Raw genomic sequence first — 24,569 nt, 5'->3', positions numbered from 1 at the left:
GATCAACTTCATGTAGTAGACATGAGCCAGAAACTGATGTTATCTATGGTTTGTGAGTCTGTATTTCCAGGACAACTTGGATTTATATCAGTGCTTTAGATTCCCTGCCCCTGCACAGGTGAGGCATCATGCCCAAATCAAAAGTCATATGCCAGTCTTGTATCTCTCAAAACCCAGTAAATGTGATCCAGTTTATAAGCAGCTCAATATTTCCCCAAAGACTCTGACCTCACTCAAGCCTGGCCCAGTTCCCTTATGCTTCATAATCACCTTGAAGGCTCTCAATGTGAACCCTACACCTCTGTGAAGTCTCAAGCCAGGAGGGTGGCTACTTCTCTTAGGCCTTCTCCCTTTCTTCTGCACATTCTATTCAGGCTTTTCTCTCTCCACAATGCAGATTCTATAACATAAAGAAAAGGACTTGTGTTTAAAACAAGAGCATTTCTTAGATTTTGAAAGGGCAAGGAGAAGTTGAGCAAGCAAAGACAACAGCTCTCCCGATTTTCTCCCTACTCCCTCCACTTGTTTTCTCTTCACAGACGATGCTATCATTTTAGAGCACAGTGTGGCAGTTATGCGGCAACAGGCCAAGTGATCCTTGAGCCATTTCAGGAGAACTACTATACTCATAGTTGCCTAGTGGATGCTATGTCTACAGTTCCTTCTATTAAATCATAAAGGAAAAGACAAAGAAAATTACAGAATAAACCCTACTCATAAGGAATTTATAATATGAGTGAGACAGAAGAAAAGCATGTAAGAAAGTTGTAAAGGAAGAAAAAATATTCATAAAAATGACTCAAGCTCTACACCTGTGAAGGCTATCTGAATACTAATTATATAACATGACCAGAATGTGAAGGCTACCTGAATATTAACCATAGAGCATGACCAGAATGTGAAGGCTACCTGAATACTAACAACACAGCATGACCAGAATGCTGGGGATCCAGGAAAGTATTCATGGAAGATGTAGATTTTAGTAAATATTTTGAAGATGTGAAGGAGAGGATCATGTGACTAGGGATGTCAGTATGTGGTAGCCTGTGAACTGTAACTTGTTGGAACACAGGGTCTGGGTAGGATGGGAGGAATTTACCTCCAGTGGTAATGAAATCCCTCTGTGCCTGAGCATACAGCTTGTCCTGTGTGACTTCATTATTTATTTATCTATTTTCTTGCTGGGAGGACGTTAGTTATACCTTTTCCTATTTCCTACATTAAATGTCTCCTGAAGTCCTGAAGTATAGATAATACTTACCTTCTCCTTCCCCTCCCCCACAGTGATTGTTTAATACATACTTGTTGAATTAGAGTTTACGGTAAGCTAGTTGGGGGGCAGTGAGGGACAGAAGAATTTACACTGTTTTTCTTAATAAGTTTGAGTTTAATGTTGGAAATGACAGAGATTTAAACATGTTAATGATGTGATCAAAATGATGTTTCAGGAGGAAGACTTTCCTGTCAGTCCATATCTGAAGTGGAAGACAGTCAGAGAATCTTTTGATGTCTATAGCTGTTCACTGGACATTCAGGGAAGAGATGACCCATATGGGTGGTATACAATACTGAACATTAAACTGCCTTTAGTCACTGGAACTTTCAAATAAATGTTATTAGTCTTAATGAACTTTATGGACTGGCTAAGTCACTTTGAGAATTTCATATGTGTGAAGAAATTCCTCATAAAGCTTTTTTTGTTTGGTATTGCTGATTATAAATAAGACTGACAGCATGCTGTAGAGTGAGGTTTTGGCAGGCTTTAAGTAATGTGTCTGCATACAGGATTGGAAAGAATGGAAGCAGAGCTGTAGATTTAAACTTTAGAAAAGATTTTTGGGAAGGATTTATTTTCTTAGGAACTGTCCGATGAGCCATCTAAGAACTAATCTCTGATACGACTCTATCCCCTTCAGAGCAGGAATGTTTTAGTATAATTGCTGGCACTGATGTGATATAGGTAGTTCTGTGTAGATTCACTTTTACTCACAAAAGGTTCAGGAGAATTATTTGTGTCTAGGATTTAACAGAAACTTAAAAATTGGAAATCACAAAATAGTTATTGATTGGTGACTTCAGTGAAGTTTTCAATGATTTTTCTTCTCTTTTTTTTCAGCGTAGGTTTGAACTTATAGCCTAGATTTATTTTAAAAATTTCATGTTTATCTTAATTAAAGTTATATGCAATGTGTGCATACATAGTTTCTGACTTTCATTGCGCATATATATTGAGAAGAGTACATACAATACAGGGAGAGAAGTCCACTTGAAAAAGAAAATCCACCTAAATGTCCTATTGTGTTGCATTTGTCTTCCAAGGCTATTTTTATATCAAATAATAACTTTAAAATGCTACAATTTGCAGCATCCTCTCTGAATGAGATTCCTCCTTCTCTCTTTTCCTCTCTCTTTTTGTTTGGTAGGGACTGAACCAATGGTCTCATGCATGCTAGGCAAAAACTATACCACTGAGCTTCATCTCAGTCCTGATAAGACTCCTTCTCTATAAACCTTTAACCTGACCCTGAGTTAGAAATGTATTGATGTGTTAGAAATTTAATGTGATGTGAATACTGGAAAAATACGGAATAAATTCCATACATCCATATGAAACGTACATATCTTTATATATTTAGGATTCATAGAAAATGAAAAAAGTATTGCCAAGTAGGTACAAAGCAAGGGATATCATATTTTGGAAGCTGAGAAAGTAGCTCTTCCACTTAATTTAAGTAGTGGGAGAAAGCATAGCAGGGGCCCTTTAGAGACTCCAGGGACCTAAATTCTTACTGTTCTAATAGCTCCCAGTGTCTGCTGTCCAGTCTCTGGACAAATGGACATAGAAAGCACTGCAACAAGCTACATGCATGCTTTTCTTCCTTTTGACTTCACAGTTTTACTTAGAATATTGGCTTTTTGGGTTAATTCCAATGATTCAGATCATAATGTAAGCTCATTCTTTTGGAGGCTGTGGGAAACAATAATACAATAAAATCTTTGACAGTCTATTTTGTTATAAAATGTAACACTCATTCTTAAAAGCACAACACTCTACTAAAAGTTATGTCAACAAAAGATAGTATTACACACACACGCACACACACACACACACACACACACACACACACGAGTGCCACTTCAAACAATAGTTTTAATGATACCAAATTCCTCAATAAATTTTTCTTACAGTGACATAAGTATGTTAATTAAAAACTTAGACCATCAGTGAAAAGTGAATGAGCAGAGACAAGAAGAAAAATAAACTCTAGCCACAAATATTTGCTCATTGTGGTACTTATTTCTTTAGCCCAGGAGATGAAATTTCAGTTTGTTTATAAGAACTAGCTAGTCCTCCCTCAGATGACACAGTGGCTATCTGAATGTTTTTTGTATGAATGAAAACCTCGTGTCCCAGAGAATAAAAAGACAAGGACTCACATAGTCTCCTATCAGGTTTCTGGCTTTTGTGGATTTGGCAGTTTTTAGACATGTTGAAAATATACACCTCAAAGAAGTATGACTGTAGTCTCTGAGCATATTCTGTACAGCAGATCTCTCTGGCAGTCATGACTTAGCTATAGCTTGTAGGGAGACACTTGGCTGGCCCGGTGCTTCCTGGTTCATTAGCATAGCCCAGCCCACTTCCAACACACGCCCAGAACTACCTCATTAACCATTAGGAATGCAGCCAAAAACATAAGACGACAGTGAATATAAAGGGAATTACTGGCAAGGGAGCTGTAACCATCTCACCACTGAACCCATTACTTTTCCAAGATCAGGAAAGTATTACATTAACAGGAATCATTTCTTATTCAGATAAGAATTCAAGGTTTGGGTCTATCATTTTTATCTAGAGTAATTAGCTGAACTATGCATAGTAAGGCATGCTGCTTAGTTGCATCCATTATGTTTCTGCAACGTCTCTCTGTCTGTCTCTGTCTGTCTCTGTCTGTCTGTCTCTCTCTCCTCTCTCTCTCCCCTCTCTCCCCTTTCTCCCCTCTCTTCCCTCTCTCTCCTCTCTCTCCTCTCTCTCCTCTCTCTCCTCTCTCCCTCTCCCACTTATTATTTTCTGGATAGCTTTGACATTGTAAACCACAGACGAATTGGAGCCTGGCATTGAAAGGAGGTGTTCAACAACGATTTTTTTTCTCCCTTGTCTGAAGAAGTTGACTACTACAGGAAGGATCTGAAAAATGACGGGAGCAAAGAGGAAAAAGAAAAGCCTGCTGTGGGGCAAGATGCACACCCCCCACTGTGAAGACATTAAACAGTGGTGTAAAAGGCGCCTACCTATTTTGGAATGGGCACCACAGTACAATCTGCGGGAAAACCTGCTTCCAGACACTGTGTCTGGGGTAATGTTGGCAGTTCAACAGGTGACACAAGGTAAGTGTTGCATTTGAGTTTACAGTTTTGTTCAGAATGGATGTTGCTTTGCTTCTTGGATTATGATCCAGGCGTGACAGTCTAGTTAATGAAACAGACTTTTAATAAAATAGATAATAACGTTAGGAAAATAAGCAGAGTAGATGTTTCTGTTCTGTGTAAGATTTTCCTAATTGCTTTTAAAATTACTTGGCTTTTTTGGGTTTTTTTTTGGCTAGGAATTAAGCAATTAAGCACCAACCCTTGAATGGAATTACATATTTTTCAATGTTAAAGTTCATACTGATTCAAAGTAAACTATCAGTAATTGTGGGAAAATTAGCTCTTATAACTTAACTGTGCTGACATAATTTCCTACCTTCATCGAATCAAGCTATAAAATATTTCCTGTTTTGAACACAATCACCTTTCAGCCTAATTAGCACCACACACTTACCTGCTGTAGCCTTGGGACTTGCTATAAGCAGGAAACAAAGCTTTTAGTACATAAAGGAAGCTTATTGCCAAGATCACTATTTGCACAGAGAATCCTCAGACCCCAGAGCTTGTGCAGGCTGCTTATGCCTGTTTACTTCTGCACTGCATTTCCTGAAGCGTTTGTGTCTCAATAAGAAATGGAACAGGGTAAGAAATCAGACTTCTAACTTTCCCAGAGCAGAATCAGAAAAAGACATTTTGAGTTGATGTGTGTGTGTGTGTGTGTGTGTGTGTGTGTGTGTATGTGTGTGTGTGAGTTTTCCCTAATGGTATGTTCATCCAGGTTTTCGCTAATTCAGGTAATAATTTTTTACCTGTAGCCAGGGAAGGAACCGATTTCTCAACTTCCCAGCTTTAAAACTTTGGAACCGTTTTCTTGGCAAAGACTCCTTGGGATCATATTTCCATGCAGTCTCACTACCTCCCTGGCTTTAACTATTATTTATTCTGTTCAATTATAAGCATGCTTTTAATGAAATTATTCTGTAGCTGGAACAAACTGGTTTGTGTATTTGTGTTTGCAGTCTGATTAGGACCATCTGCACAGGGGCCTTTAAGAGCCACAATACTATCATACTTTATGGGGTCCAATTTTACTGCTTAACTCTGTGTTATATTTTTAATGACCATTTTGCCAACAGCAAAGCATAGTTAATCTTTAAAAAATGCAAAGTTAGTAACAGGTCAGAACATTTCTAGCCTTTCTTGTATTTGATTTTAAATTCCAGATGAAACACTACCATGTCATTTGAAAACTTTGGTGATGGACTTAAACAGGTCCCCCTCCCTGACTGGATAGTTTCACTATATCCCATACATTTATTTTGTGGCTATTCAATATAAAATGAAAGAGGAGCAATTATGACTTTAGTAGTATTTGTCTTGTTATTTTTGAAAAACACCCAGTGACCAAGAACATCTGGGGATGTGGTGCAATCTCCCTGGGCTCATCATTAGGATATGGCTTATGTGTAAGCCTTTGGTAGTTAGCTTTGCTTAGCTTTTGAGTGACTCTGTTTAATGGGTCATGTGTTACATTGATTAGGAAGACGTGCATTGGCAGGACCCCAGCTGGTGAAAACAGAAAGCTTACTCAGCTCTGGTACCATGAGAAGGATGGATCAGACTGCTAGGTCCCCGGTAAATGGACAGTTACACTGTTAGGAAGAATGTAAATGCTTTTCCTGTTGTAAGAAAAGATGAACTCTTCTTCAAATCCCCTTTTAAAAATGTATTTCTCAATCTTTTTCAATCTCTTCTACTGTGAAGTGTTCAAAAGTAAAATATTAGGAAGCCACTACGTGTTGCTACAGACCCACTCTTTGAAATAATCCAGAGTTAACATAAACCTTTCCATGGGAGGAAATGGAGGCTTTAAAAGGTACATTTCTCAGGCCCTCATACCTGAGAAGTGGTGGAGTCAGGACTCGAGTCCAAAGCCAACATGCCCAACATTTTCGCTTTATACTCTATACTGCCAAAAGCATCAGACTTTTTGTAACACCAATGTTATTTGTAATAGGAGACATTTCTTTGGAAAAGTCTGAATGTCTTTCTCTTCAAATGAGGTCCGTGTTCAGGTTTCATCCCTGAAATTTTAGAGTCAAAGCAAAAGTGAGCAGAAAAGGACATCAAGGGGGCCATGCAGACATGACTTCCTCTGCTGCTGGACGCCGATGCTTGTGATCAGCCCTGTCTCTTTAGGGAGATTAGAAGAAAGAAGGAATGAGGTTTGCTCTTGTACTGTAATGTAAACAATAGAAACAGATCCCTTTGGACTTTACTGATATGTAAAGAAGTATTTAGGTCATTTAATGCAGTTGAATTATAAGGAATTTTTGAACTCAGTGTCTTTTAACCTATAAATCCTGAAAAGCAATATGCCTCCACCTAGAAATCACTTTTTCTTTCTCTTATCTCTAGAAGTGGAGTCAAAACCATGATAATGAAAAGTATCCTGAGTGATACTACAGTCATGTTAAATTATTTTATTCAAGACTTTCTAACTGTGAGATAGATGTTATTCATACACTGGGTTCCTCTGTTGCCGTTCCTGTGGGCTATTGTTTAGACCTCTTTCTTCTGTTTATTTCCCCCCTCGTATTTATTTGGGCATCCGTTCTAATGAACATTTATAGATTTTTGCCTCCTCTGCTTCCTATCCAACATCTTAGAAATATTTATCAGACATCCCTATCTTAGAGACTCAAACCCTGGCCCTGTGTTTGAAAGCTCTGTAGATAACTTATCTGCATAAAGGACTCTAACACCATCACTATGCTACAGAAGCTTTCTTTTCAATCTGAGGGCCATATATTAATCTACACCAACCTAGATTGTTCTAAAAGCACACCAGATGCCAGACTGCTCACCCTATCACTATGGGACTGGGCTAAAAGCACTCCAAATGGAACATTTGGTCTTCTAAAACAAACACTAGATATTACTATCCCAGCCAGAATTATGGTAAGCAATAATAAAGGGCACAAATGTATAACATTGTCAAGAGATCTCTTGGCATATATACCAAAAGGAGGTCTAGAGCGGTAAGTAGGTTGCCTGAAGCCACACGGATAATAAGTGTGAAAGACATTTGACCTCAGGTAACCTGGCTTCAGAGTCTCCTGCTGGCTTTTGCTGAGAGGGAGTCCTGTTTGACATTCCCAACTAGCCCCTCTCTTCCATCACCTTCCCCTCCTGACCAAGTTCTTTGATGTCCGTCCTCTGGCTATTGTTATGGAGTTTGTGACCCCTGGGGAAAGACCATAGACTCAATCCAATTATAATTTCAAGATTTATTGATTAGCCAGTACCAGGATAAACAATCTCTGAGCCAAATTTGAGATTGCCATGCTGAAGGGGTTGGGGGGAAAGGACTTTTAAAGAAGAAAACCACAAGATCTTCAATATCTATGCAAGCAAGAAAAACTGTTCTGTTCTGCCAGGTTAAGTGGTTAAGGCAACTCAAAACAATCCTTGGGTATCCGTGGAAGCAAGTTGCAGAAGCAAAAAAAGCAGTTAATTATAGCATAACAAGTAGATAGTCATGGCTGTACATTTTTGGGTGGGGGTCACTGAGTGAGGGTTACTGGGAACTTATCTTCCAGGGACTGGAGTCAGAGACAAATGGCTGGTGGGCACCAACATGGATGCCTGGCATAAAATGGAGCTTCTTCAGCCATAACATTATCTTTTAGTCAAGTAGCCTTGCTTCATGTCCTTGGTACTTCTTAATGGGCTGAATTACTTAAACCATTGCCTTGTGGCTCTTCACTGTCTGCTCTGCCTCCTGGAGATCTATGTCACACTGCTGCCAGTGTACTAATACAAACACAACAGGCCAATCATCTTGCTTCCCTGTGCATAATTCCTTAATACCCATCTATTTCTGCTAGAATAGAGAATTGAATTACTCAACATGTCTTATTAAATGGTTAATAATCTGCACCTCACTGTATAAAGCTGTACTAAAGGAGAGTTCCACCTCTAGAATCCCTCTCTGTCTCCTGGGAGGAGGAATGTTTTCCTCCTCCTCCCTTTGTCCTTTTTACATATCTCTGTGATAGGCTTTATTTAATACATGGTATTGTAAACTTCTGATAGAGTTCTTTCCATGGTCTGTGAACTCTGAAAACAAAGACAGTGTTTTCCTCTTTGTGTTCTTACCAACCTGGATATTACCTAGCACAGGAAGTCGGTTGTAGGTAAACATTGAAAGATTTAAGGCATTCCCTAAGCCACTGGTTGTCCTATTGTGGCTTGCTGACACTGTAGGAAGGCTGTTGAATTCAATTTAAATCTGATGCTTTAAAAATGAATGTAAGAAATATACTAGCAGTGAAAAGTCATTAAAATGTGAGCAATTGGGCTCTTCCACCTTCTTGTATCCTTCTAGACCAATCTGCTAAAGACTCATTTCTTTGCCCCCCAAAATGCTGGTTATTTAATTTTTCTTTTTCAAAATAGTTTTTGTTAATTCTTTGATAATTTCATACAGTGCATTTTGATCATATCCATCCCCTCCTTCAAACTTTTCCTGGATACCCCCTCCCCAATTTCATGCTCTCTGTCTCTGTGCCTCCCTCCCTCCCTCCTTCTGTCCCTCCCTTTCACGCCTTCTCTGTCACTCTTCAACCCATCAAGTCCAGTTTGCACTGGCTGACCATTCCTGGGCGTGAGACCTGTCCTGGTGTGTCAAATAATGTTAACTATTTTTGTCCAACCAACACTAACAAGATGAATATGTCATTTATAAAAATTCAAATGCCTTCTTTTGGAAAGAGGGAGGAGGTGCAACACAGAGCCCATATTCCCAGTCGGGGAGCTGTTCCTCATTGCATTGTGACAGGGTGGTTCTTGAGTCTGCCATCCACTCACCCACTGACACCCTCCCAGCATCCCCATCACCTGCTGACCCTACAGCTAGCTGGATTTGTTTGCTTTGCAAGAAACTATCTATGACAAAATGCTTTGAACCTGCCCTTAAATAAAATGTTTATAGGGAGATTACGTAGTTGTAGGTTCTTAAACCACATTCATGGAACTGGTAGGCCTGGGAATTGGGCCAATATATTCCTATATCGATCGTGTCTTCTTTACCCTATACATTTTTTATATTTATTTATTTATTTTACATCCGTACTATAGTTTCCCCTCCCTCCTCTCCCCCAAGTCCTCCTCTCCACACTCCTCTGTTCTCAACCCCCAATCCATTCCTCCTTCACTTCCGTTCAGGGAAGGGCAGGTCTCCCATAGCTATCAACAGAACATGACAAATCAAGTTGTAGTAAGACTAAGCACCTCTCTGTGGATTAAGGCTGGACAAGGCAACCCAGTATGAGGAGTAGGGTTCCAAAAGTCAGTGAAAGAGTCAGCGACAGTTCCTGCTCCCACTGTTAGTAGGAGTCCCATAAGAGTACCAAGCTGCACAACTATAAAATATATGCAATGTGCCTATATACAGGCTCCCTGGCTGTTGGTTCAGTCTCTTTGAGCCCTTACATGCCCAGGTTAGTTAATTCTGTAAGTTTTTTGTTGTGTCCTTGACCCCTCTGCCTGCTACAATCCTTTCTCCCTGTCTTCTGCAGGATTCCCCTAGCAGCTCCACCTAATGTTTGGCTGTGGGTCTGCATCTGTTTCCATTAGTTGCTGGATGATGCCTCTCTGATAGCCTACACATCTTTATTGCTTGTCCTTAGGAAGGCAAGGAGAGAATGTACAGGTTTTACCAGATTGCTTAAGGGTGAATTGCCTCTCACCAATGTAAAAATAAATACTGATGTGTTCATTTAAAAGAATGAAAAATAAACTTTGTCATTATTTCACCACAATAAAATGTTTTCTAGGAACTACTTGTGGGTGTAAAATAGTTTTAAAGTTCAGGAGCTTTTATAACTTATTAGTGTTCCCAGGAAAGAGCTATTTATTATAGGAAGTGTTCATTAACTGATGCCCAGAAAGCCTCACTTCTGAATGCCTTTTATAGATGAGCAAACATCTGTAGTGAATGCAAGCCCCTGGAGTTGTTACCCACATGACTGGCAAACCAACAGGCATAGCACTGTCTGCAGAATATTTTGCTCACATTTTAGGCTGCATGGCTGCTATGGTATGACTATTTGCAACATGGAGAGTCAAGCACAGAGAGAAGAAGGAAGCATAGAGTGTGAGTGTACAACTCATCCTGTGAGAACCAAAGCTGCTGAAAAGGACCCTGGGAGTGCTTAGCCCTGTACCTGAGGGGTCACCTAGATTTGTTGTTCCCAACCTATGAAAACCTGAGGCTGCAATAGAGTCACCTGATGATTGAACCTCGACATTTTGAGTGGCAGAACAAGGATGGATATTCCTAATAATTATGCAGAATAAATGGTAGTTAGTACTGTCACCAAGACACATGTATAGAAGTTGGGTTTAATTGTACTCCCAAGTAAGTGAAAATTCCTGAAACCTACTGCCCTGCAGAGACTAAAGGTTTATCTGGGGGTTCCCCCCAATATCCCTCAGGCTCAGGGACACGGAATTTCTATCATTAGCTATGCCTTTCTAACTCAACTGGCTCCCTAAATTGTGCTACCTTCCTGCTAGAAGGTAGCCAATGGCAGCCAGGTACTCCTAAGGAAGTCCAGGCATACTGTCTGTGTCCCCTACAACAATCTACAGGGCATCTAGTGATGCTTTGCTTGCTTCTCCTTCTCCATCCCCTTCTTCCATCCCATTTCTTCCCAAATGATAGCTCCAGATTTCATTTAACATTTATGATTTTATTTTTCTTCAACATAAAATGATGATAATTCTGATATTAAAGAACCATTAAAATGTTTAAAACTATATGTATGAAAAGTACTTCCTTGGTAGGTATTGAAATTGTGGCAAGATTTGCAATAATTATACTAAGTTGAGGACTAAGAAGATGGCTTTTATAGTCTTTACTGTATAGTTTCTGGCCTCCATGTTTGCCAGTGAGGCTCCATCCCTGAACCTCCCCTTTGTTTGGGAGAAGAAGGCCTCTTCCATTTTTAGTACATGTAGGCTAAGTGAGATACTACTTCTGCCTTTAATGATAAAGTCCATTTTTATCAGAGGCCCGAATGTGCCTAGAATAGAACTCTCTGCTTTGTGGGCCAATTGGAACCACATTGAGACTGGTGAGACTTCAAAAATGCTATCTGGGTATCATCTGAAATAATTACATCATGTTTTTCTAGAGGCAGTGTCCAAGCCTAGACACATTGACTGTGTTTATTCTTTTCTCTCTCCTGCCTCTCTCCCACTCATCTCTCTGTATCTGTCTCTGTCTTTCTCTTCCTCCCCCTCTTTCCTTCTCTCTCTCCTTCCTATTGCTGACCCAAGCACTAATGTGCAGTGTTGTGGGGCACTAGACCTACTTACAGTTAGATTACATTTGGCTTATATTAACTATGGCTCAAGACTTGGTGACTGTCACATTTCCACGCTTCTGGTCAATGTCTAATTCAGGAAAGAGAGCTGCCCTCTACACACAGGGCAGGGGTTTACAACACTGCAGACTAGTCATTTATCATTTTTACATGGGAAGGACAATAAAAATAACTATGTGGTTCAGTAAGTTAGCCTGGGAATTGCCACATATGTGGACCTCATGAAAGGATGACTCCCCTCATGCTGGGCCCAATGACAATGAGGATGGTGCACCTTGGATGTCTTCCAAGGACACTCAAACTTGAAGATGAAGCCAGTACAACAAAGATCACAACAGAGAGAAACGTTCTTGGTGACACACTGTCTTTTTATTTGCATGCAGGCACTTTTTTTCTTACCCTGGTTTGGTTTCTTCTGATTGTTAATGACACATTTTAGTGCTATCACAAGCTGAATGAGTTAGGCAAATTGTTTCTAATTGTATGAAACACAGCAGGACAAATATTATTGTACTTTATAGTCCCATAAGGTACGGACTTCGAGGCTCAGAACCTCCCATTTCTAGCATTGCTAAGATAGATTCCAACATGAGCTTGTAAGAGTTCATTCTATGTTACCATCTCGTGTGTGTGTGTGTGTGTGTGTGTGTGTGTGTGTGTGTATGTGTGTGTAACACAACCTGAGTGGGGATGCATAGGCACTGAGGACTCTCTCTCTCATTGGTCCCTCAGGCTACCCTTTCCCATGATGGTTTGTGCATGTTGCTTGTTGGATCAAGCCCAGTGTGTGTGGATGGAACTAGTGAGCGCTCTGCTGATGGAGAGACAACATGTGTCCTGTGCCATTGCTCTTTCCCCAAGGGATCTCTTCCAGACTGTCACAATATCTTAGGATGAGAGAAGGAAGGGATGTCCGATGTAATCCTGGCTTGAGCAGCAGTGAATGAGTTTACCCATCAGCAGTTACAACACAGGTTCAAGTGTTTCAGTGAGGCAATAAAAGGCACAAAGAGCGTGTTCCAGCATTAGTAACCAGTACTAACAAACCGAAACTCTTCTTCATTTTGTTTGGTCCCTTCTCTCTGAGCTCTGCCCTCTTCTATCAGATTAGGTGCATCTTGTACCCTCACCATTCCCAGGTCAGAGCACAATTGTAGACGTTAACTGACTCCCCATTCCGAGTGCAGCAAAGCAATGCATGCCCCTCCTAACTTTTCTAACATCAGAGATATCTTCCCACAAGACACAACTCTATTGCTACCCACCTCTAGCCTCCACAGCAGAGTTCCACCTCTCTCTCTCTCTGGGGAAAGGGGTGACTCATTGTGTAGCCAAGGAGGACCTTGAATTTCCGATTCTCCTCTTTCCTCCTCCTGAGTTATAAAATACATTCATGCACTAACACACTCAAGTTGTTTATACAATGCTGGACACGGAACTTAGAGCTCCATTTATGCTGGGTGTGTACCCTACTAATTGATCTATAGTCCCAGACATCTATCTCATCTTAACACCCATTTTTCTAAATAAAAGGCACAGTCGTGTGTTTTTCTCCTGCCTCTATACTTGATCATGTTTTCTTCACTTTCTGAACATTGTTTTCATGAGTTGACCCATTTTCGTGGCTTCAGGCTGTATCTTTTCTGATAGTACATTGTGGAAATAGATTTGCAGCTCAATATTTTTTCTTCCTTAAACTAGACATAACTCTCCAGTTGTTTTTTGACCATCTCAGTGTTTCCCAGTGACATACTTAAACGGAGTGCTTTATTTTCTCTCCTCAACCCAGTCCTTATCCTCTATGAAAGCTACCTTCATCTACCTAGTTATCAATGCCGGAAACCTGGAAATGATCTGTACTCACCTTCCCTCTTATCAGCCATATTCTATTAACCACATTCGAAAACTCCTTCTCCAACCGGTGCCCATTGTCTTTGCCGCAACTTCCGCTGCAATAGAAATACAGCTCACCTTCACCAAATGCTCAAGATGTGACACACAATGAGATAAACCTTCCTTAAAGATTACATTGATCGCTATAACAATCTTAAGAATTCAACAATCTGTTACATAGTTCCTATATAGCAGAAGAAATGTTTCAATACAGATCTCTCTGACACCCAAACTGACATTTCTACCTTCAGAACTCCCATATTTCTTTTTTTTTCACTAGGGTGTCTTCTCACATCTTGTCTGTCTGTTGTCTTTTCAAATTCAGAGTCATTTTGGGAGAAAGGAGAAGCTTTCAGTCTACAAAAATTTCTAATGTTCAAGCTCCTGGGTCTATTAATCCTGAGGATTCTGGATCATAGTAATTCTTTATTTTCATGCTTGTGCAATCTCAAGGGTGTAGGAAGTTATAGCATAGAATTATGATGTGATTTATATAACCTTTTCACTAATGAGGACTTTTGACCTTTGATTAAACACTTATTTGTGAAGAAAAGAACATGTGTTTGTAGGAATTTGTTTTCACACAATCATGGCTCCTGACTATGTGTAAATTTACTCCGGGAGACCCACTTAGAATGTTATTTAACCACCAGCTTGCTGATAGTGTGACCAGACAGCTGGCTATGTTGTGCCTTGCTAATAATATAGCTGAGACCACCACAAACTAATTGCCAGATGGAAATAACTTTCACCATTACCCACACAGCTTGGGTTTAAATTTTGTATGTGCAATTTTTGGAAGTACCCACCATAGCCTAATTTTTTTTTCCAAGAATGCTAAGATATGCCTCACTATGGTTCTTTATTCATTTCTATTAAAAATATTTGGCAGAATATATAATCTCTTGCTATGTTCTTGGGAACAGACAGAGAAGTATAAGACAATAATCTATCTACAAGGGGCTTATTATTTTTTCTTTCCTCAGAAATGTGTACAAAAGTATATGAGAATATGATCTTGTTATTACAACCTTGAATATACCATTCTGCTGTTGGTTTGTAAGGGCGGGAACCTTTTTTTATTGAAGGTTGGTGGAGGATTGGTTTCAGCAGATTTTGACCTTGAATAGATTATATAACCCAAGAATCTGCCAAAGAATTCTGTTTTTATTCAGGAACATTAAGACTAGTACACTCTTGTCAACATAACATAACATAGCATAAAATGAATGGTTGGTGGTAGAAAATGAACCAATAGAGGGAACAAAGTAACTATTAAAGAACTACCAAGGTTTGGTTAAATATAGACATATGGCATTAGAAAACAGGTTCCTATTCATTAGTCTTCCCATGGAGGGACTCTGTAAAAGCTGGGTGCACAGGGGTCTTTGGAGAACGGCAGCCACTTTGTTAGCTGAGTCAGCAGGCAGAGCACAGTTCTGTCAAAGCTGGGGAGGACAGGCCTGACAGAGCTAAGGTCTGAGGGTGCCGTGGCAAATGCAAGGCAAACACGTTAGAGCTGGTTCTTAGGTGAGCTCTTATCTTCTCCTCATGCTCAACACAGCATAAAATGGTAGAAGAGATAAAAGACGCCCCTAGGATGTGGATCACCTCCTTCGAGGAGGTGTCTTCTTCGGTCTGTTCAACTCTGACTCCTGAGAGGAGACGGAGAAGGTGGTGGATAGAAGGGGGAATCTGCCAACTTCTGTTCCGCACTCGGGCCAAGGTTGTGGCACTGTTCTGAGAGGACAGAACTGTAAATGAGAGTTCCCAAACAGAAGCTGCATCTTCAGATGAACCTCTGCAAGGCTGATTCAGTCATCAGCACTTCAGTGACTGCAAAGTTTGGAATGCTGCAGGTCCAGAGTCACACTATCTTGTGCCATCGTTAGCCCTCTTAATGGCCGTTACTGTCTCCCTGTGTACCTGCTTTGTGACCATTAGGTAAATCGTTTGGAATGTATACATAGTGCACTAGTTTGCCTTTGCAATGTATTAACTCAGCGGACCATTACCTTTCACCAACCTGAGTGCTGGAAGTGCCACCTGAAGCATCCGAGGCTCTCTCTGCTTTGATACATCCTACCTCTCTCATGTTCCTACCAGTGTTTTTGAAAAGTGTCACGATTTATAGCTTTCTTTGTCCTGTGAGTACAAAACTTCATGGAACTGTTAACACCTTGGGCGTAATCTAAATCCGCATTCCTAGGCCACAGTCACTCATATTTGGCTCTGGAATAAGCCTGTCTTTGAGGTGACAATCGTGTTTTTACATATGCAGAACTTTGAGCTAAGACTAGTGTCAGGCTCAGGAATGCTGCTTAAGACGAACTCAGCCACCTGAGAATAGGAGTATAAAGTTTATCACCTGAGTGTCAGCTTGGGGGCCGAACAAAAAAGATCAAACTTCCTTATTGTAGAAGCAACTCAAGAGCTGAACTTGCCTAAGATTCCGTGAACAAAGGGATCTGAGTGACAGTTTAGGGAGCTAGCGGTGTTGACAGACCCGGGAGTCTTCTCTGGGTTTCTAGTTAGTGTGTGGCAAGGCCTCAAGTGCCGTAGATGAGGCTTTCCTAGGACAGTGGGTGTCCAGACTACTTTTGCTTAGATTGCACTGTGTGGGAAACAAGCACCAGCCTAGAAGGCGGCAGCATGCATGGTCTATGCAGGCAGTGGTTGCTCAGCTTTGCTCAGAGCAAGAGGCTGGCACTGTGTGTATGCTTCTTCTCTTGTTTGAGATTTCCTCATTTTCATAAGGGCCTTAGTGTTTGGTATAGAATACTTATCCACCTGAATCATATGAGCTAACTAATCCTCTCTGGGAGTAGCTAGATTATCCTTAGGAAATTAAGCCTGCAGAGTAAGATGGCTGTGTGTAATCTACTTTGAAAAGAAAATTAAACCCCATTCTGCAAAGGAGTGTCCTATTACACACATGGTCTCATGTGTGTTATAGATTCTTTCTATGACGTGATGATTTCACCCTACCCCACTGCAACCTTCAATATAGTTGTTTCTCAGTTATGGGTATGATGATATAGCATCCATTCTTCTAGAAATATTAAAAAGTAGACGTGTCAGTGCTGAGGAGGTAACTCAGTTGGTAAAACGCTTGCTGTGCAAGCAAAAGAACGTGAGTTCAGATCCCCAGTATGCATGTAAAAAGATACAGCACATTCCTGTAATCCCAGCAATGATGAGGCGGAGAGAAGAAGAATCCTACAGCTTGCTGTCTAGACAGTGACATGGAACCATTGATCTCTAAGTTGAGTGAGAGATCCCAGGGAAAACGTGGCATCAACTTCTGACATCCACATGCACATGTACCCATGTACATATATGTACACATGCATGGGCACATATTCATGAACCTGTATACACACACACACACACACACACACACACACACACACACACACAAATACACACACAGGGTAGAATTGTCAAGGGAAAGTTCTGTGATATCGATCATTTTCAAACAACAATTTATTGAGATTTAAAGTTGTTTGAAAAAGCAATTTCACCACTAACTTGCCTTTGTGTTTTATTATTATTAAATTGAATGCATTTGACATTTCAACTATAACATGAAGTCATTTTTATTATAAAGTGATGCATTATGTATTGATCCTAGATTCTATAACTGAAGGTCCAGAAGATACTAGGAATGGTAGTAGCAGATGCTCATCAAAATTCTTATAAATCATCCCACCAGGGCTAAGGTTATTACTTCCTTTTAAGCTTGCATGTAGTCATGGACTGGCCATCTTTATCCCCTAGATAGAAACTGGGCTATTGTTATTAGAACCTGTGTTAGAACATTTGTTTGGGATCATGTTTGAATATTCCTCTCTCCACTTGGGTTAAGCTTTGTAGAAGCAATACTTTGAACCCTTAACCAAGGCCATAGATTCAGATGTTCCTAATTCTAACATTTCTATATGTGACATTCATCATGTGTCTTCCCATCTGGCTTGAACCAGGTGATACCACCATAGTCAGCCTTTACCTCGGTACCCCAGGGATGCTTCATAAGGAAGACACTCTATTCTGATAATATAATTTAAAATGTTCTACTTCTTAGAAGCTGGCTTTCTCACACAAGTGCATCATCTCTTGGTTGGTCTTTTCCGAGGGAGGCTTGTCATGTTTTTACTGCTCTTGGTGATGAGATGCATGCATCACATTTTTCTTGTATTTACACATTCAGTGTTTCTACTTTACAGTCTCCATTTCTTCCAATTTCATTTTCTCAGGGTTTCATGAATCTTTGTCAAATTTTCAAAGTAAGATTTTTAATGGAAATTTAGTAAAAGCACCATTTCTTCCCAACCCATTTCCTTCAATAATACGTGTAGGTCCAGTGGCATTGCAATACCTGTAGTTTCTTTGAAATTTGGCTGAGGGGTTTGTTAAATAATACTGACTGGCAGAGCTAAAACAAAACTCATGTGGAACTAGAAGGAGAACACAGCCAGTACTGATTAATTAATGTCTGCAATGTGGACAGTAGTAAATGCCTATGCCTTTGGTCAGAGAATTATTTTCAAGTATTTTGTTTATTTTCATTTTATTTTTTTTATTTGTGTCTATGTATTTAGGTCTGCATGAGTCTATGTGTACTTATGTACTATGTGTACGGAGTGCCTAAGGAGACCCGAGGGTGTCAGATCGCCTGAAACTAGAGTTACAGGCAGTTGTTATTCACCTGCTGTTGGTGCTGGGAATTGAACTTTAGTCCTCTGCAAGGGCAATCCATGCTTTTAACTGCTGAGCCATGCCTCTGGCCTCCTCTCTTCATATTTAATTAGGTTTCTCTCTCTCTCTCTGTCTCTCTGTCTCCCTGTCTCTCTCTCTCTCTTACCCACAGAATTTAGCCTTCATTCCTTGGAATGAGAGTATCATCTGTCTGTCTGTCTATCTATCTATCTATCTATCTATCTATCTATCTATCTATCTATCTGTCTATCATCCATCCATTCATCCATCCATAGGCTCATTGAAATACTTTTTACAGGTTGTTTGGGCTAAAGCGCTAAGAGGTGCTGGTTGGTAGGGGACGTTTAGCCTTCCAGTGCCGATGGAAATCCTTCCAAATCCTTGGCTTCAGGATGAGTTATATATTAATTCAAAATACTTCCAATGCTGATTAAGTCAGTCTATCGCCTCCCAAATGCCAGGTTTTTATAAGAAACAAGTAAGCTTTGGCCACTGGCTAGCTTTTACTTTAATATAAACTATCTTTACAGAAACGATATTGTTTGACTAGTATTATAATCTATCAAGTGATGTAAGTTGTTAAGTTAAAGTTAACAACTTTGATTTTAAAATAAAAATCTCAAATCTCTTAGGTTACCTGGCTACATATTTCTAATCACACACACAATGATGTTGTAGTTTAAACTCAGGTTAGATTCAGTGAAGGTGCATAGGAGAACAGCAGCCGTAAGGGTTCTATGAGCTAGCTGGTCGTTCAGGGTTCCTCATGGGCTGCTGCCATTTCTTTCCTGGGTACTAGAAATCAGAAAGACTAACAACAATGCTGTTTAACTAGACAGTGAAACATCGTTACTTAGGTGAAAACTGGAGTCCTCAAAGCTTTCATGTACTGGCTACTGTTCCAAATAACTGTGGATCCACTTTGGCTTACATTTCTTTAAAGTTCCACATGCTGAGTCCTGAGCACACAGTTCTAATTATGGCATCACATGTTAGAGGTGGAATGAGGTTTCATCTTTTCTATCTAAGCACTGATCACACAAACATTCCAAGGACTGTTTTTTACACTTAGCCTCATAACCTCTCCACACTTACTCAAAAAACAAAATTTAAATGACTTTACAAAGATTCATGAGTTATGAATTAGAAATCTGAAGGTTTCGATATTTAGTATTTATTCAAGAGCAAGTATTTTGACTTTGCTCAGAATGTGAGGTTGAGTTCCTACTACCAACTGCCTTCAGCTTTTGTCTCCCTCTCAACAGTGACATTGTATATCTTTCATAGGGCTGCCGCAGCAAAGTATCACAAAATGGATGGGAAAGCATCTAAAATCTCTGTCTTATGGTCTTGGAGTCTAAAAGTCCCACATGCAGGTGTCAGTAAGACTGAATCCTGGAAGCCTGAGGAAGAATAGACCCCACACTTCTCCCCTTGCTTCTGGTGTTTTGCCACACGTGCTATTATTTTTTAGCAAAAAGAAACAATACCCCAATTTCTTCTTCTGTCTTCACCTGGGGTTTGGGTGTACTCTTCTTGCTCTTCACAAGATCTTCTCTAAAATGATTCCATTTGAATTGAGTTAGCCCCTACCCACATACAATAAAACTTTAAAGTAAGTGTCTGTAATCATCATAGTCTCAGTATTTCTTCAGCACTCTGAGGAGTTGAGGGTTGGGACTTACTTATATGAGGGACATGATTCAACCCATGATGATAACTAAAGGTGTTGTGGTAAGAATCAACAGTCTGGGGACAGTACATTCCATTGTGAGTGAGCTGTTTTAGCTGTAGTTTTGAGGGTTGTATTTAGTTCATATTAGAACCAAATGCTAAACTTATAAAATGTACTGTAATACCAGAGGAGAACAAAGTTGTGCTTCTGAGTTCTAGGTGCTTGACCTTTCAATTATAGTGTGGGGTCACTAAATGAATATCTACAGACCTTAAAATGTATGGCCTCTAATAGAATGGCTTTTCGGGTATAATCCTAATACCTGTCCCCAGTCCCGAATTACTCAATCTGGATACAGCCTTTCCTGCCTTATGCTGGTGTCAAAGGAACAGCTCTGAAACTGAAGGAAAAATGTAGCTCCTAAGTGTAGAAATCACTTTCTATCTGATAACTTGTTCTCTTTCTTACCAATGGAGATTGAGTCACTTTGTAGTCATCTCAGCCTAAGGGTTATTGTAAAAGCAGAGGCAAAGACTGGGCTGCCTACTTGTTCTCAAGACCTTCTGGGCCAGCAGGCAAGGGCAGTCAGGAAAACCCTTCTCTGTGCATGCTGGACTGAAGAGGGAGACAGCAGATAGAGAGCATTCCACTTAACCTCCAGGGCTTCTCAAGAGGCTGATAGGCTTCCCAAGGGCTGATCTCCTGATATTTTAATATTAGAATCTAGTGCTGGAGTATTTTCTGCCCTTCTCTGATGGATCATTACTATACTTACAAAACATGTCTCCATAAGAGTTGAGTGTTTTATATGATTTCACATATTTCACACTGCCAATACATGGTTTTTGAGATTTAAAAATAACCAGAATTAGAATATCTCTGTCTTTAAGTTTTATCTATCTATCTATCTACCTATCTATCTATCTATCTATCTATCTATCTATCATCTGTCTTTATCTTTATCATCATCATCATCATCATCATCATCATCATATCTATTTATCTTTCCACCAACCCATAGTATACCTGTCTACTATCTATCTATTGTCTCTCTGTTTGTCTTCTAGCTGTGTATCTGTCCATCTGTCTTATTTCTCTTTCTTTCCTTCCATATCACCTTTTCTGATTCTTTTTTCATATCCTAAGACTTTCAATTGTGTTACTTTTACTCTTACCAAAGATTAAGTAATATAGAGTATCTATAAGCATTAGTAACAATATTTTTCTAGGTAATGGCATTAGGGAGTTGCAACTCTGCTCATATCTTTAGTGAGCACCATTTTTTGTGTGAATGCGGAGAAAAGACAAACAATGCTGCTAATTTGAAGATACCTCTAACTAGTTGATAGTTTTCTTTATTTTTTGGAGCATTTAAGCTTCTATGAATGCAAAGATGTGACAAAATTTGTTTAGTTTATATTCTGCCCCCCCCTCCCACCACCACAGAGACTGAACTGAGAGCTTTGCTAGGCAAATACTGTGCTACCTACAGCCTTCCTCGCTGGCTCTGGTGAAAGTGGATGACTAAAACATACTCTGAAAAAAATGAATGGCAGTTATTTTCAAGCCCTCCACAGGGTTGATGCAAACACAGTGCTTCTTACAAAGTAATTTACATGAAAGCTACTAAGAGGGGCTGGTTGGTAGGGGTGGGGACACAGCTTTCCAGTGCCAACCTGGGTTCCAGAACTGCGTCTGAATACAGCCCTTCCCACCAGGCCTAATTGTACCCCACACCACTGTTTTTGTTAAACAGTGCAGTTTCTGCTGCTGACTCTTGTGTAATTAATTTACTTTCACCAGACTTAGGGATTCCATTACCAATAAACAAGATTTAAAAAGAAAACATTGGTAGAACTTCCACATATTTTAATTGGAGCATAATCATTATTGTCCAGTTAAATGTAAAGTATTAAACTCAAATGGACTCTCAAAAGCTGCCCTGGTGGTCTTTAATACCAAGAACAGCTGCAGACAGGAAATCTTAGTGAACCTGTCTTAATTCATGTATTGGTAACATTAAAACCATCAATGGTCATTGAGACAGCTATAGGAAAATTTTCTATGCAGATGTAACCCAAACTGTGTAGACAGTAGTATCCATGAAAAGTAAAGATGAATCATTGTAAGTTATAGTTTATGCACTCATGGAATAAGCAAAGTCAAGTTCTTTGCCACTCTAAGAACCTATAGTTGACATACAGTCTAGGGTTCAGTCAGTGGAAAGTGGAGAGGATTCTGTCTTGACCCTGTTGCTATGCTCACCCATAGCTTGCCCACCCAGGTAGTCCCCCTGCTAGCTTTAGGTTATCCTTGTGCCCCAGGCCCAGACCCCATTCCACTTCAGGCTTCTCCTGTGTCCAGTGGTAAAACTACTGTTCCTGTGCCCTGCACAGATGCTACTGCACAATAAAATGACATGTGCAAATGCTTCTGAAATCCGAGTGTGCCTAGAGAGGTTCATCTTTGACATTATTACAGAAACTTTCACTAAGAAGGTTCTCCACACCTCCGTTTCCTTCTAGACATCTCTGCAGTTAGGGAAAAAGCAGGGGTGCCAAAACATGCGGTCTTGAGAATTGAAATATGCATATGAATGGATGAGCAATGTCTCCGTGATTAGTACAATAATGCTAGTACTTGTTTTGCTGATAAGTAGAATAATTAAAATATTCATTTTGGCTTTATACACATCAGTCACTGTTTTATTGTGTATCTTGGGGACATGAGATGGTCCTAACTACTCTGGACGTCTTCACAGGGCTGTCCTTCGCTATTCTTTCATCTGTACACCCAGTCTTTGGTTTATATGGATCTCTGTTTCCGGCCATCATTTATGCCATATTTGGAATGGGACGCCATGTTGCCACAGGTAATAATTACTGTCTATGCTTAAGCTTCTCATATAACTAACAAAAGGGACTCAAGGTGATTATTACCCTTTCAAAGCCATTCTACCCTGCTGATATATGTGAGCTATGTTTATTTATCAGATACACACTATGATCTATTGCCACATTCCGTGTTATAAAAGAAACTGAAACTAGAAGCACTGATGAATTTACCATGGAATAAGAGAATGTAAAAATTTGGAAGAAAACAAAGACTATAAAATTTAGTTGTTCAAATATTGAAAAATATTTTGAGTGTATTTCTTGGTTCTTGAACTAAATGATCTAAGCTTCTTCTAGGTAGATTCTACAGACCCTTTAACTGATGTATCTTTTTGTTTAGTTTTGTTTTTTTTGAAGATAGAATTTCTCTGTGTGTATTCTTGGCTGTCCTGGGACTCTGTTGACCAGGTTGGCCTTGAACTCAGAGATCCACCTGCCTCTGCTTTCTGAGTACTGGGATTAAAGGCGTGTACTACCACCACCTGACTCAATTGACGTATCTTACCCTACCTCACTCTGCACCTCTGAAAAAACACAAAAATGAATACAAAGGGTGAATGGTCATGATTATTCCAGTGGTAGAACGGCTGCACTTCTGTGTGAGCTACACCTAGTCACATGCCTCATTTGTTGTTTATCACCTGCATGACCCTGGACAAAGTTTTGAAACTCTGTATGTTACTTTTTAAATGATAAGATGACCACTCCCCCATTTCTTATGCTAGTGAGAGCTACACACTTAGTATATTGTGGTTTAACTTAACACTTGCTTATATTAATGCAACATTTGTTGAGTTTTCCTATTATAAAATGACACCTTAATCTTAAATATTCAGCTAATAACAAAATGTAATTCAATAGGAATAGCTGCAGACATTGCTATTCATTTGTGTGAGATCTCAGCCTCTGAGGAGTGACATTTACAATCTGTCTTCTGTGGTCAGTTTGTTATTGATTGTATTACTTTATTATTATCACAAAATAAGTGGCTTGAAACAGAGGAAGTAATTCTATAGTTCTGGAGGTCAGTGCTGTGAATAAGTCTTCCAGACCCTACACAAGCAATCACTGCATGCTTTAGCTCATCTTCCTGACTGTTCTGTCTTCTAGAAGCTTCCTGCATTCCTGGGCTCCTGGCCTTTCAACAGTTCCCAAGGCCAGTGGTGCCATCTTCAGATCTCTCTCTGACTCCACTCTCTTGCCTCTATCTTCTGTACTTACAAGCTGTTGTGATTTCACTGGCTATATCCAAACACCCCAGGATAACTGTATTTGAAGACCAGCTGATTAGTGAACTTAACTTCGCCTGCTATGTTTATTTTTTCTTGCTATGGAGCATACATATTTCTGGGTTTAGAGGATTAGGATAGAAATCTTGGGAGGCCATATTTTTGCTCAGCACATTGGTATGTTTTTTTTTCATACAATAATTTGTACTTGTATAAATTTGGTTTTTAAATCACTAAACTTTGTTATGAGTGAGAGAGCAAAAGTTAGCCATCATTACAGACTTGTCACCTAACAAGTGCTCTGTGAAACAATATTCTGAGGGGGCTTGTTAGGTATGCAAGGATACTGGCTTCTATTTCTGACATGCTGAATTAGAACTGGTATTTTCACAAG

General features: G+C 39.8%; 2 protein-coding genes across 2 annotated transcripts in view; both read left to right on the top strand.

The window, feature by feature from the left end:
• Lrrc69 (leucine rich repeat containing 69) overlaps positions 1-1,630 on the top strand; it is a 117,342-nt gene extending 115,712 nt beyond the window's left edge. Inside the window, exon 9 of the mRNA XM_059253882.1 lies at positions 1,449-1,630. The gene's annotated coding sequence lies outside the window, so the exon portion shown is untranslated. The remainder of the gene's footprint in view (positions 1-1,448) is intronic.
• Positions 1,631-1,753: 123 nt separating this feature from the next.
• Positions 1,754-24,569, top strand: part of Slc26a7 (solute carrier family 26 member 7) — a 125,437-nt gene continuing 102,621 nt past the window's right edge. The window contains exons 1-3 of the mRNA XM_059253885.1: positions 1,754-3,832; positions 4,167-4,389; positions 22,814-22,924. Coding sequence (XP_059109868.1) covers positions 4,197-4,389; positions 22,814-22,924 — 304 coding nt within the window. The 5' untranslated portion in view covers positions 1,754-3,832; positions 4,167-4,196. The remainder of the gene's footprint in view (positions 3,833-4,166; positions 4,390-22,813; positions 22,925-24,569) is intronic.

The sequence above is a fragment of the Peromyscus eremicus genome, chromosome 2 (assembly GCF_949786415.1).
Source record: "Peromyscus eremicus chromosome 2, PerEre_H2_v1, whole genome shotgun sequence".
Classification (NCBI taxonomy): domain Eukaryota; kingdom Metazoa; phylum Chordata; class Mammalia; order Rodentia; family Cricetidae; genus Peromyscus; species Peromyscus eremicus.
The sequence above is the reverse complement of the archived record's forward strand: the minus strand, read 5'-3'. Positions and strand labels throughout refer to the sequence as shown.